Source organism: Helianthus annuus, chromosome 1, assembly GCF_002127325.2.
Source record: "Helianthus annuus cultivar XRQ/B chromosome 1, HanXRQr2.0-SUNRISE, whole genome shotgun sequence".
Lineage (NCBI taxonomy): Eukaryota > Viridiplantae > Streptophyta > Magnoliopsida > Asterales > Asteraceae > Helianthus > Helianthus annuus.
In genome coordinates this window covers 143,814,512-143,825,852 of record NC_035433.2, presented here as the reverse complement: position 1 = coordinate 143,825,852, position 11,341 = coordinate 143,814,512, and the positions used below count along the sequence as shown (strand labels likewise).

At 38.0% G+C, this 11,341-nt stretch overlaps 2 protein-coding genes across 2 annotated transcripts; both read left to right on the top strand.

The window, feature by feature from the left end:
* Positions 1-1,351: 1,351 nt before the first annotated feature.
* On the top strand, positions 1,352-3,130 carry LOC110886615 (putative disease resistance protein RGA3). The gene has a single exon (XM_022134430.2). It carries the CDS (start codon positions 1,383-1,385, stop codon positions 3,024-3,026), a length of 1,644 nt encoding a protein of 547 aa, XP_021990122.1. The 5' UTR covers positions 1,352-1,382; the 3' UTR covers positions 3,027-3,130.
* LOC110883330 (disease resistance protein RGA2-like) lies at positions 3,064-5,149 on the top strand. The gene is made up of 2 exons (XM_022131119.1): positions 3,064-4,307; positions 5,053-5,149. Exons 1-2 carry the CDS (start codon positions 3,064-3,066, stop codon positions 5,147-5,149), a joined length of 1,341 nt encoding a protein of 446 aa, XP_021986811.1.
* Positions 5,150-11,341: the final 6,192 nt, after the last annotated feature.

Here is an 11,341-nt window from a genome sequence, read left to right as displayed (position 1 = left end):
AAAAATGGGTTTACGTTGTCAAAACAGAACCGTTAAACTGCCAATTCGGCTGGGCTGGCCGATTTGGTTTTGTGTTCCATGAAATCGCAGTTAGCGGTTTGGGTCAAACCCGAACCATGAACACCCCATAACTATATTTCGTGAAATAGAAGATGACCTAGGTTGGGTCAAACCCGAACCAAAAACTGAATGCAGATTTCAAAGTTCAGCTCTAGTTTGATTCAGTTATTTGGTTACAAATGAAATGTTGATCACCATAAGTTTTCTTTCTTCCAAACTGTTAATTGAACACACAACATACCATAAATTTTATTTATTTTTATTTATCTACATTACTATAAAATACGTTCTGTAAAGAGCAATCATGGCTATTAAGATACGTATGGTTTTTTCTAAGGGTGGTCGGGGCAACCCCGTGAAACCCCCCATCACGGGTGTGATGAATGTGAAAGTGAAACACTGCCGCAAGTGGGCATTTCACGATGGTGAAGAGAAATACGAAAGACCGCCGCAAGTGGGCATTTCACGATGGTGAAGAGAAATACCATGATGTATATCACGGTCGTGAAATTTGATTTAAGGGCTATGATTAGGTGTGGGTTAATGATTGTTGCGGTGTAATGGAGTGTGATGGTGTGGTAGGTGTTAAAAGTGTAATAATGAAAATGTGATAATGGAATCAGGTATCCATAGTGGACCAAGGGACCATTATCTGATTTGTGATATAATATTCTTTTATCACCTATAATTGCAGCATAATAAAACAAAGGAAAATAATAACAAACTAGTTTTTAGTACCCGTGCGTTGTGCGGGACTGTGAAACCAAACAAAAAAATAGACGTAAAAACGTTGAACCAGACACGTGCGTTGCAAAATATTAACTCGTCAAATTTAGACCAAAACGTAAAACATTATAATAGTAAAGAAATTTAAGTCAAAACATTACCAAAACTCACCTAAAAGGAGGTTGTGCAATGAATGTATAAAGGGAAATTTAGATAAATAAGTGTAGGTTATGCAATGAGTGAAAGTACTGTAAGCATACAAATTTATACAAAATTGAATAGTAAAAGTAACTTACACAACTATTTTACAAATTAATGTAGGGGAAATAGTTAATGGTATGCAAAGTGGACCAATGGATTCAACAACTGTCGAATGGCTTTAGTGGGAAAAAAAGAACCTATAAGTTCTCTTCTTTTATAATATAATAGTGTATAATTGTGGGTTGGCATGTCTTTATAAAAAGCTATCAATTATATGAACTACAGTTATTGAATTGCATTCACTTTTTCTTCACTTTCTTGCTTTGCTTTTCAAGCTTTAACTTATTGGATCATCATAGATCTTTCTCTGATTCTAATATTCTGAAGTATTAATCATGGGAGATGCAGCTGTTTCGGCTCTTGTCAAGGATGTGATAGGGAGACTCACTTCTGAACTCATCAAAGAGTTTGCTCTATTTCGGGGGTTCAAGGGCGATATTTTGCGTCTGAAGAAAGATTTTGAGGAGATCCAGGCTGTTCTTGAAGATGCAGAAGAGAAACACATCAAGGAAAAGGCTGTAGAGTTATGGCTTCAGCGTCTTAGATCTGCATCGTTCAAGGTAGAAAATGTGCTGGATGATATCTCAACTGAAGCTTTGCTACGAAGTCTACACAAAGAGATAGACATCGAAAGAGGAATCAAAATAGGCATCAAATACAAGGTAAGAGCCTCATTCTCCAAATTTAAGTTTCGTGTCAGGGCTGCTCACAAAGTTAAAGCCATAAGAACGAAACTGGATGACATAGCATCCAGGAGATTTGAGTTAAACTTGACCTCTAGTGACACAAGTCATGTAGATGTGGGAGTTGAAGGTGAGATGCCTAATAGGGAAACTAGCTCGCTTATACTTGATTCTTCAAAAATTTTAGGAAGAGATGAAGAGGTGGAGATGGTTATAAGAACGATATGCAACAAAGATATAGGAAAATGTGAGAATGGTGAAATTCGGGTGTATGGTATATGGGGTATGGGAGGTCTAGGAAAGACTACTCTAGCTCAGTTAGTCTATAACCAAACGAGTGTTAATCAATATTTCAACTTACGATGTTGGGTGTATGTCTCTGAAAACTTCCAAGTTAAAGAGATAATAAAAGGAATCATCACATCCATAGATAAAAGTGAGTGTACACTTACACATCTAGATGTATTGCAAGAATCCCTTCAAAGCAAGTTAAGGGAAAAGAAATTTTTAATTGTACTAGATGACGTTTGGGCTGAAGAGAACGAAAAGGAAAAGTGGGAAAGATTAAGTGGAACATTAAGTTGTGGGGCAGAAGGAAGTATTGTTGTGATGACAACACGGTCAGAGAGAACTTGTCGAATGATGGCTAAGGTTGGCGAGCTACGACATCAATTGGGATGTTTATCAGAAGAGAACTCATGGTTATTATTTAAGAAGCATGCATTTGCACAAGGAAGAGTGGGGGATGACGTACGTAAGCTAGAGCCTATTGGAAGGGAAATAGTTGTGAAATGTAAGGGGCTGCCTTTGGCGGTGAAGACATTGGGCAGCTTAATGTGGTCAAAAAGTAGTAGCAACGACTGGCAACGTGTGAAAGACAGTAACATATGGAACTTACAAGAAAATAATGTCTTGCCTGCTTTAAAGTTAAGTTATGATAACTTGGCTTCACATTTAAAGAGATGTTTTTCTTATTTTTGTTTGTTTCCTAAAGGCCATGAACTAAAAAAAGATGAACTGATCTTGTTGTGGGTAGCGAACGGTTTCATTCCCTCCAGAGAAGAAACAGACAACTTGTATGTGATAGGGGAAGAAATTTTTAATTGTTTGATTTGGAAATCCCTCTTCCAGGTTGAGGAGGGTAGATGTAAAATGCATGATCTAGTGCATGACATGGCACGGCATGTAATGAAACATGATTGTTTAGTTATAGAGCCTGCTTGTAACGAGGTTAAAATCCCAGATGAGGTGCTTCATTTGAGCTCGTCATGTCCGGATGAAAAGTTAATCATCTGAGGATTTTGGAAAGTTAACATCATTAAGGTCAATATTCATGTTCGGGGAGGGGGATGAAGGTTGCATTACTCAACTTTTCAACCATGTGTATGTAAGGGTATTACACCTGGCTCTTACCAAGTTAAGGACATTATCAGAATCAATTTGTAAACTCAAACATCTGAGATATTTGAATTTATCAAATTCAGATATAGAAGTTTTACCTGATTCGATTATGTATCTCCAAAACTTGCAAGTGTTGATCTTATGTTATTGTCGGAGATTGTGTAAGTTGCCTGAATCGATTTGCAAGCTCAGAGATCTGAAATACTTGACCTTACTAGGCTCGGGAATAGAAGTTTTACCTGACGCCCTACAAGACATGATTAGCCTTCAACGTTTGGACATCAATGATTGTGATTCACTCCGATGTTTGCCGTTTGGAATCGGGAAACTAACTAGTCTTCGAATGCTTCCATGGTTTCCCGTTGGTAAGGAGAGAGGGGTCAAAATAAGTGAATTGGGGGGTTTAAATCTTCTTGAGGGGAAGTTGAAGATAGAAGGACTTAAGAATGTTGGAGGTTTAAGTGAGGCCAAGAGTGCCAATCTCAAATGCAAAAAGAATCTGTCGATTTTGGTGTTAAAGTGGTCAGAATGTGATTTGGTCGACAGTGATACAGAAGAATTATATACACCAGCAATGTTTCCAGATTTCGAAGAGGTTCTTGAGGGATTAGAGCCAAATCCATCTTTAGAGATATTGAAAATGTATGATTACATGGGAAAGACCATTTCTCCAAGTTGGATGGACAATTTAAGGAATTTGGTTGAAATTCATTTCTTTCGATGTGAGAACTGTGAGCATATTCCACCACTTGGGAGACTCCCCAGTCTTAGGGTTATTGAGTTGTGGGCGATGGAATCTTTGAAGTATTTTCAAGATGATGATATAAACATGTCAATAGATAACACCGATATGTTTATTTGTTTACAAAGATTAAAGATCATGTGGTGTGGGGAATTGATTTCTTTACCAGATAATCTTCCAAAACTGGAGGATTTAGAATTAAGAAAGTGTGAGAAGTTAATTTCTTTACCGTGTAACCTTCCAAGAATCAAAAAGATGAAAATTGAAGATTGTGATGGATTACTTTCTCTACCGGATGAGATTGAGAGTTTCAAGGATCTAAAGAGACTTGAGATAAGAAGTTGTGAACATCTAAGTAAAAGGTGTAAAAGAGACAAGGGTGAAGATTGGCCTAAAATTTCTCACATTCCCGAACTAATTATTTATGGTCCAACGTAAGATTTATCTCCTTTATTCTTTTTATTTTCTAACATTTTTACTACATAAGTCTCACGTTCTTTAAAAAAAACAATAGTGAAATTTTCTTATTTAGAAAACAAATAATAAAGTATTTGATTTTGCTTGGACGTTGCTTTTGATTTCAGTGTTTTCTTATTATTTTCTTAAATATCATTACAGTGGAAGAAATTTTTTTAAAAAAATTTAAGTGTTTTTTTATTATGAGTTAATTACTGTTTTCGTCCCTGTGGTTTGTCTAAAATCACTATTTCAGTCCATTAGTTTAAAAATTGTGATTTAAGTCCCTGTGGTTTCACTTTTGTAACCATTTCAGTCCTTGTGGTTTCACTTTCGTAACCATTTCAGTCCATGTGGTCTGTTAAGTACAAGGACTGAAATGATTACGGGGTAGACTGAAATGGTTACGAAAGGGAAACCACAGGGTGAAATCGCAATTTTTAAACTAATGGACTGAAATAGTGATTTTAGACAAACCACAGGGATGAAAACAGTAATTAACTCTTTTATTATTTTCTTAAATATCATTACAATGGAAGAAAATTTCAAACAATACAATGACCTTTGCTAAGTTCCATATAAAATTTTAGAAATATATATAAAAATTACACATACAAAACTTCACTATTTGTTTCTTTATGCATGCGATTTGCTAGCAAACTAAATTTTGTTTCAATTAGTATAGCTAACAAAAGTTCGTGAAATCTATTTTTTTCAATTTAGCTCTTGGGAAGTATCTGTTGACGATGACGATGACGAGGACGAGTACGAGGACGTGGATGAGGATGGCGATGACGACGACGATGAGATTGACGAATGATGATTGGTGACTGCACTTGGCACTCTATACATAAGGTAACCTTAATGCGTGCATTTCATGTTTTATTTTACTTTTCTTTGAACATGGTCATCTTATCATCTATTAGATTATAGTCTACATATTTTTTTTCTTTCAACATGTTCCATGAACAAATTTTAAATCTTTTGCTCATTCAGTTAAACAGAAAGACATGAACACATGTTTCGTTTGTTCGTGGACTTTTGTTGTGTTTGTCCATTTGCGTTCACAATTTATGTGTTTGTTTATGTTTGTCTTCATTCATTTAAATTTATTTATTAGTTATTACTTATCATTACAGGATCAAATATGGATGATTTGATTTGTTGATCAATACAATGGATTGAAGAGGTGGTATCCGTAAGCAATTTCGGACGTTAGTATTTTACTTCATTTTTTATCATCTAAAAGTATTTAGACATTAATTTGGATATTGTTGTTTATTTTTAAAACGTTTGATATTATTGAATTGTGTTATGAAATGTTATTTAGACTTTAATTTGGAGTTGTTTATGAATACGATCTCTTTGTTACTTTCCGGGGATATAAGTGTCCAAAAAAAATTCTCCGATCTTAATAAAAGTATGTCATTAACATGCGGTGAGGCATTGCGGAGTGCTGACGTGGAGCAGGGTCACACGGAACACCACTTGCCGCCCTCATTTCGCAAATTCATGGGACCCCCATCCCCACGAAGATCGTAAAACATGCCATGTTAACAGGGTATTGAACATGAATGAGACACATATAGTTTGACATGCCACTTTCTTAAACACTAACACATACATGTTTACTAAGAGGATCACATGACATGTAACATTTAATACGCTTAAATATAAATGATTCAATAATAGGAATTGTTGGTGCACTTGTGTCTGTACTTTGTCTGTATTCGGTCTGTATGTAAACGATGTTTCCAAATCAGTGTGTAAGTTGACCAAGTCAACTATCCTCCTAGTTTGACTTGGACAACATGATGTTTATCTGAATCGAAGGATAGCCTCGAAGGATACGCATCATCCTTCGAGGTGCTCGAAAGATATGGTTCGACCATGGTTCGACCATTAGGCATCGAAGGATGATCCTTCGATGTCCATGCTGATCTTTCGGACACATTGTCATCGACAGATGATCCTTCGGACCATCTGTCGAATCCTTCGGACAGACCTGTTATGTATGGGTATAAATACCCATGCAGTGTGTTAGTGTTAGTAAGATGCACATTTGGAGAGTTAGAGAAACTCTGCTGGAAAACACACACACACACACACTTTAGAGAGTTTGCAAACAGATTGTAAATCTTGTGCTTGTAACCGTAAACCTTCATACGTATTAATACAGTGGTGTTAATCGGTGAACTTTGTGTGTTCTTGTGTTTGTTCTTGCATCATTCCGGTTTGCCCGCTAGCTTGGATTCCGCACTCGCTAGTGGGTTAGTATAACAAGGTTTAGGTTTGTTCTCGATCCTCCGAGAAAAGGGACCTACAAGTGGTATCAGAGCCTCGCTCTTTACCTTGTTTAAAACCGGTTTGTTCAAGTTCTTGGTGTGTTTGGACACTTGGTTTAGCACCCGTTTTTGGTAGTTTTCTGCATAAAAACGCATACTAAACCTATCGGGAGTGTTCGGGGTCGGTTTGGGTAACATAAAAATCGTTTTTGTGAAACCTTGATTTTTCCGGCTATATCTCCGGTGTGTTTCCGGTGACCAGTTCTTGAAGATAAGGTTGCTTATTTTGGCAAAAATTTTTGAAAGTCAATTGTTTGGTGAAAAGTTGTTGCAGAACCATCCTTTCTGCCGAAAGTTGGTACATCAACACATCACCTTTTTCACCAACCCGTCGTACTTTGTGTCAGTGTGTCAGAGCTGTCGAAAGATATCCTTCGACATCGAAAGATATCCTTCGACATCTTTCGATCAAAGGCAGCTCGAAAGATAAGCATCCTTCGAGTAGTCTTTCGAAGTCTAAGGGTTATCCTTCGTAGTTGGAATCTTTTCGAAAGTTGGTTGTCCGAAAGATAAGGATACATCTCGAAAGATAAGGATCTTTCATTGTGAATCTTTCGAGATCAGTATTCGAAAGATATAGATCTTTCGAACTGTGAATCTTTCGTGATAATCAGTCGAAAGATAAGGATCTTTCATTGAGAATCTTTCGAAGGCTTTGCTCGAAACTCAACAGTAATCTTTCGATCACTGTTGATCCTTCGAACTAGTCTTGATCTTTCGAACAGGTTTTTATCTTTCAATTGTTGTCTGTTTGTTGTTAACAGTTTGTGGTGTGTAGGTTATTTGTTAATTTTTGATCACAATGAGTTGCACAAGTCCTTGGGATTGGAGTACGGATCCACAACCAGATCTGAAACAGATGTCGATGGCTGAATATATGACGAGTGCCATTCCAAAACAACAACAATCAATAAGTTCGTGTCAATGGGCTTTGGTATCCAATCAAAGTCAAAGTCTTCAGAATCTTCTGATTAGTGAGAGTGAAACAGGCAGTAACAATCGTCCACCAAAGCTGAACCACATGAACGATTTTCCGTCATGGAAAGGCCGCTTTCACACATATGTTCAAGGACAAAGCACCGACCTTTGGATGTGTTTTGTCAATGCATTCAATGAAAGTCTTGAAAGTAGAGCATCCACTTCAGAAGGTTACGCCAATATGCTTGAAAATGACAAGAAGGCTTATGAATTGGAGAAAAAGGCATATGCCATACTTACTCAAGCACTCAACAAAGACATCTACCATCAGTTTTCATATTGCAAGACCACGAAAGCATTGTGGGATGCCTTAGTTGCTAGAGGAGAAGGCAATGCAGCTGCTCGAAAGTCTAGGCATGATTTGTTGAAGAAAGAATTTGAATCATTTCAGTTCTTGGAAAACGAGACTCTGAATGATATGACCACACGTTTCTATCATTTGATTAGTGAAATGTGTGCTTATGGGGTGGCAGCTACTCAACAAGACATGGTGAACAGGTTTGCTGACGCCCTACCCCCAAAATGGAGTTCGTTTATTGAGCTGTTGAAGCATACTAAAGCTCTAGATGAGATTAACATCTATGAGTTCATTCAGAAGCTGGAACATAAAAATGATGAAGAAATTAGGAAAGCAAGGCGTGCTCCAGCTCCTCAGAATACAGAAATGTATTTGCCTGGTTTTGGTCCTTCAGCTAGTTCTGTTCAGCAACCGAAGCTTCAAACTGCTTTTGTGTCCAATACGAGTTCCTTTCCATTTCCTCAATCTACAGCTGCTCCACCACAACCTCAATTCGATCCGAGGTCTTACATTCCTGTTCCAACACAGCCACAACCACAACCTCAACAACAACAACAGCAAGCTCACTATACAAGCAATCCTCAACCTCAATCCCAAAGTCATCACACAATCCGAGTCGACAACTCAAATCTTTCACACCTTAGTATTGAAGTTGCTAAGGAACATATGGAAATTATCAACACCATGGTCAGTGCTTACTGTGGTTTGGTAGCTGGTCAGCTTGGAAACATCAACATGACCAATGAAGATTATGATCAGATCGACAAGGAAGAAATGGAGTTGATGGATATTAAATGGGCTTTTGCTAGTGCGGTTAGAAGGGCAAAAGATTTCATGGCGAGAACTGGAAGAACTTCGTTGGAAGGAAAGAAAAACACGAAGTATGGGTTTGATATTAATGCCGTCACGTGCTTTAATTGTGGCGAGAAAGGGCACTTTAAACGTGAGTGCACTCGACCAACAAAACACGGCAATCACAACCCGTTCAGAAACCAGACTAATGCGAATGCCCAACAAGAAAACCGTGAACGGAGGATGGTGGCAGTGAATAACAATCAGGGACAGCCTGGAGCTACCAATCACAATCGGGCTTTGGCTGTTCAAGCTGATGAAGGATGTGACTGGTCAGTGCAGTTTGGTGAAGGTGATCAAGGAAGTGGAACTGCATTGTATGCTAAAGTCATCGAGCAGGTTCATAAAGAAGAATCTTCTGGGAGCGATGACAGTTCTGGTTATTCGGGCAGTTCGGATGAAGAAGGCTCTGTTTCTGGGGATAATCACTCAGAGCCTGATGTGAATGAAGAAGGAGATGATGATATACAGGAGCTACTGAATGAAGCTGATGAGCTTAAATGTCAGAAATCAATTCTGATTAGGAAGGCTGCTGATACATCAATGGAAATGGAAAAGCTATTCTCTGAAGATGGAGCTTTTTCTTTTCAAACTGCCTTTATGGCAAATGGTTCAGCCTCTACTAGTCAGGTAACTTCTGAACCTCCTGCTCCTAGTATTTGTAAATCATGTGCAGAGATGAAGCTTGAATCAGAAAAGCTTCATAGTCATAATCAGAATTTGGTTATTGAACTGTCAAAATGCCAAGAGGCAAACATGGCTTTAACCCGGAATGAAAAAGAATTTAAATCTGTAATAGAAACATTGAAGAAAAATGTGTCCGAGGTTAACAAAGTAGTTTACCACAAACAAGTAAGTATAAATGAGTACATTAACCTTGTGGAAGAAACTAAGAAGCAATTAGCCATTGCCCAATGCAAGCATGATGCGATCAAACAGAAATTGGATAGTTATTCTAACTCCCGATTTGTGCTTGATCACATCATAGACGTTCAACAACTGAAAGGTAACGTGAAAGGTGTAGGGTATAAGGCGTGTCCACCCCCTTTGATGGACAACTATACCAAGATGCCCGATGAAGAGGAAATGCCTCGGTATGAACCCAGTGTGCCTTTGAACTTTGAGGAATTTTCTACTGGCCTAGGGTTCAAATCGGACAGTTCTTCAAACACAGCCCCTAAGGAACAAGAAACTTCACCATCCATGAAACAAAGTCCTCCAATTATCGAGGACTATGAGACATCGGATGATGAATCAGAAGTGGCTGTAAGTGATCAGGATAAATCACTTAGCAAGATGAAAGGAGTAGATATTCCACGAGAGAATCACATCCTTTGTGATCCTGATACTCCTGAGGCTTCATCTGTTAAAGAGCAAGTGATTGATCCTGTCAAGGTTGAAAAGAAGGCGGTGTCTACTGTTAAAAGCAGTAATGTGTTGTATACCTTGGTTGGAGATAGTAAAATCTATTCAGATCACGTTTTTCCAATTAAAAATGTAAATAAATCTTTGATTGATAAAGTCTTTGAAGACAATACAAACAAATTTTTGGGAAAAACTCTACCAGGAATTGTGGTAACACAATGTGATCCAATTCCTAAATCTGAAATTAGAAAACAGTTTAGGAATCAGAAATCTTCAACCACTCTACAACCTAGTGCTTCTAAAGGTAAACAACCAATCAATCGAGCTCAAAAGCCTGAAACAACAAGAGCTCGAGTTCAAAAGAAAGAAAAGGATGTCAAGTTTGTGTCATCCAAGGGTACTGATAAGATTGAAACTTTTGAAAACAAATCTAATACAGATTTTGTAAAACAAGTCACAATCTTAAAACGAAACAGTGATAACAATTACACTCAACACACAAACGGGTGTGATGAAAAGGCTAGTACCTCTGGGTCCACGACCTCAACATCTGGTAGTCGATCAAGTTCTCCTAAGTCTGTTGAAAGGAGAACTTGTTTCAAATGTGGAGAAATTGGGCACATTATCAGAAATTGCCCAAATGCTCCAAAGAAGAAGTTAGTTGAGAAGGCTTCACCTGAAACAGTTCACCCTCAACGTCGGTCAGTTTCACCTAAACAAGATAAACGAACTGTAAAAGAACAAGAAACTAAACAACGACGTAAGAACATAAAAACTGTTGAAAAAGCTTTAAAATCTGAAGTTAAAACAGTTCAGAAGGAACCAAGTGTGTCACAACCTGTTAAACCAGAATCTTCAAAAACTGGTAGGCACAGACAAACTTGGTTACCTAAGTCGGGTGACAGTTCAGGGGGAGCAGTTGTTCTTGAAAACCATCAAGAGATAGAGCTTACGTATCGTGATGCCAAGGGACGACCCAAGACCACTAAGGCTTGGGTCCCCATTCTCAACTGATGTGTTTATTTGACATGTGCAGGATGTTCTAGGAGGAACTATTAATAGTCATTGGATTGTTGATAGTGGAGCATCCAGGCACATGACTGGCGACTTACGGCTCCTGTATGACGTGAGAAATATTAGAGGAGGGTATGTTGCTTTTGCGGGTGATAAAGGA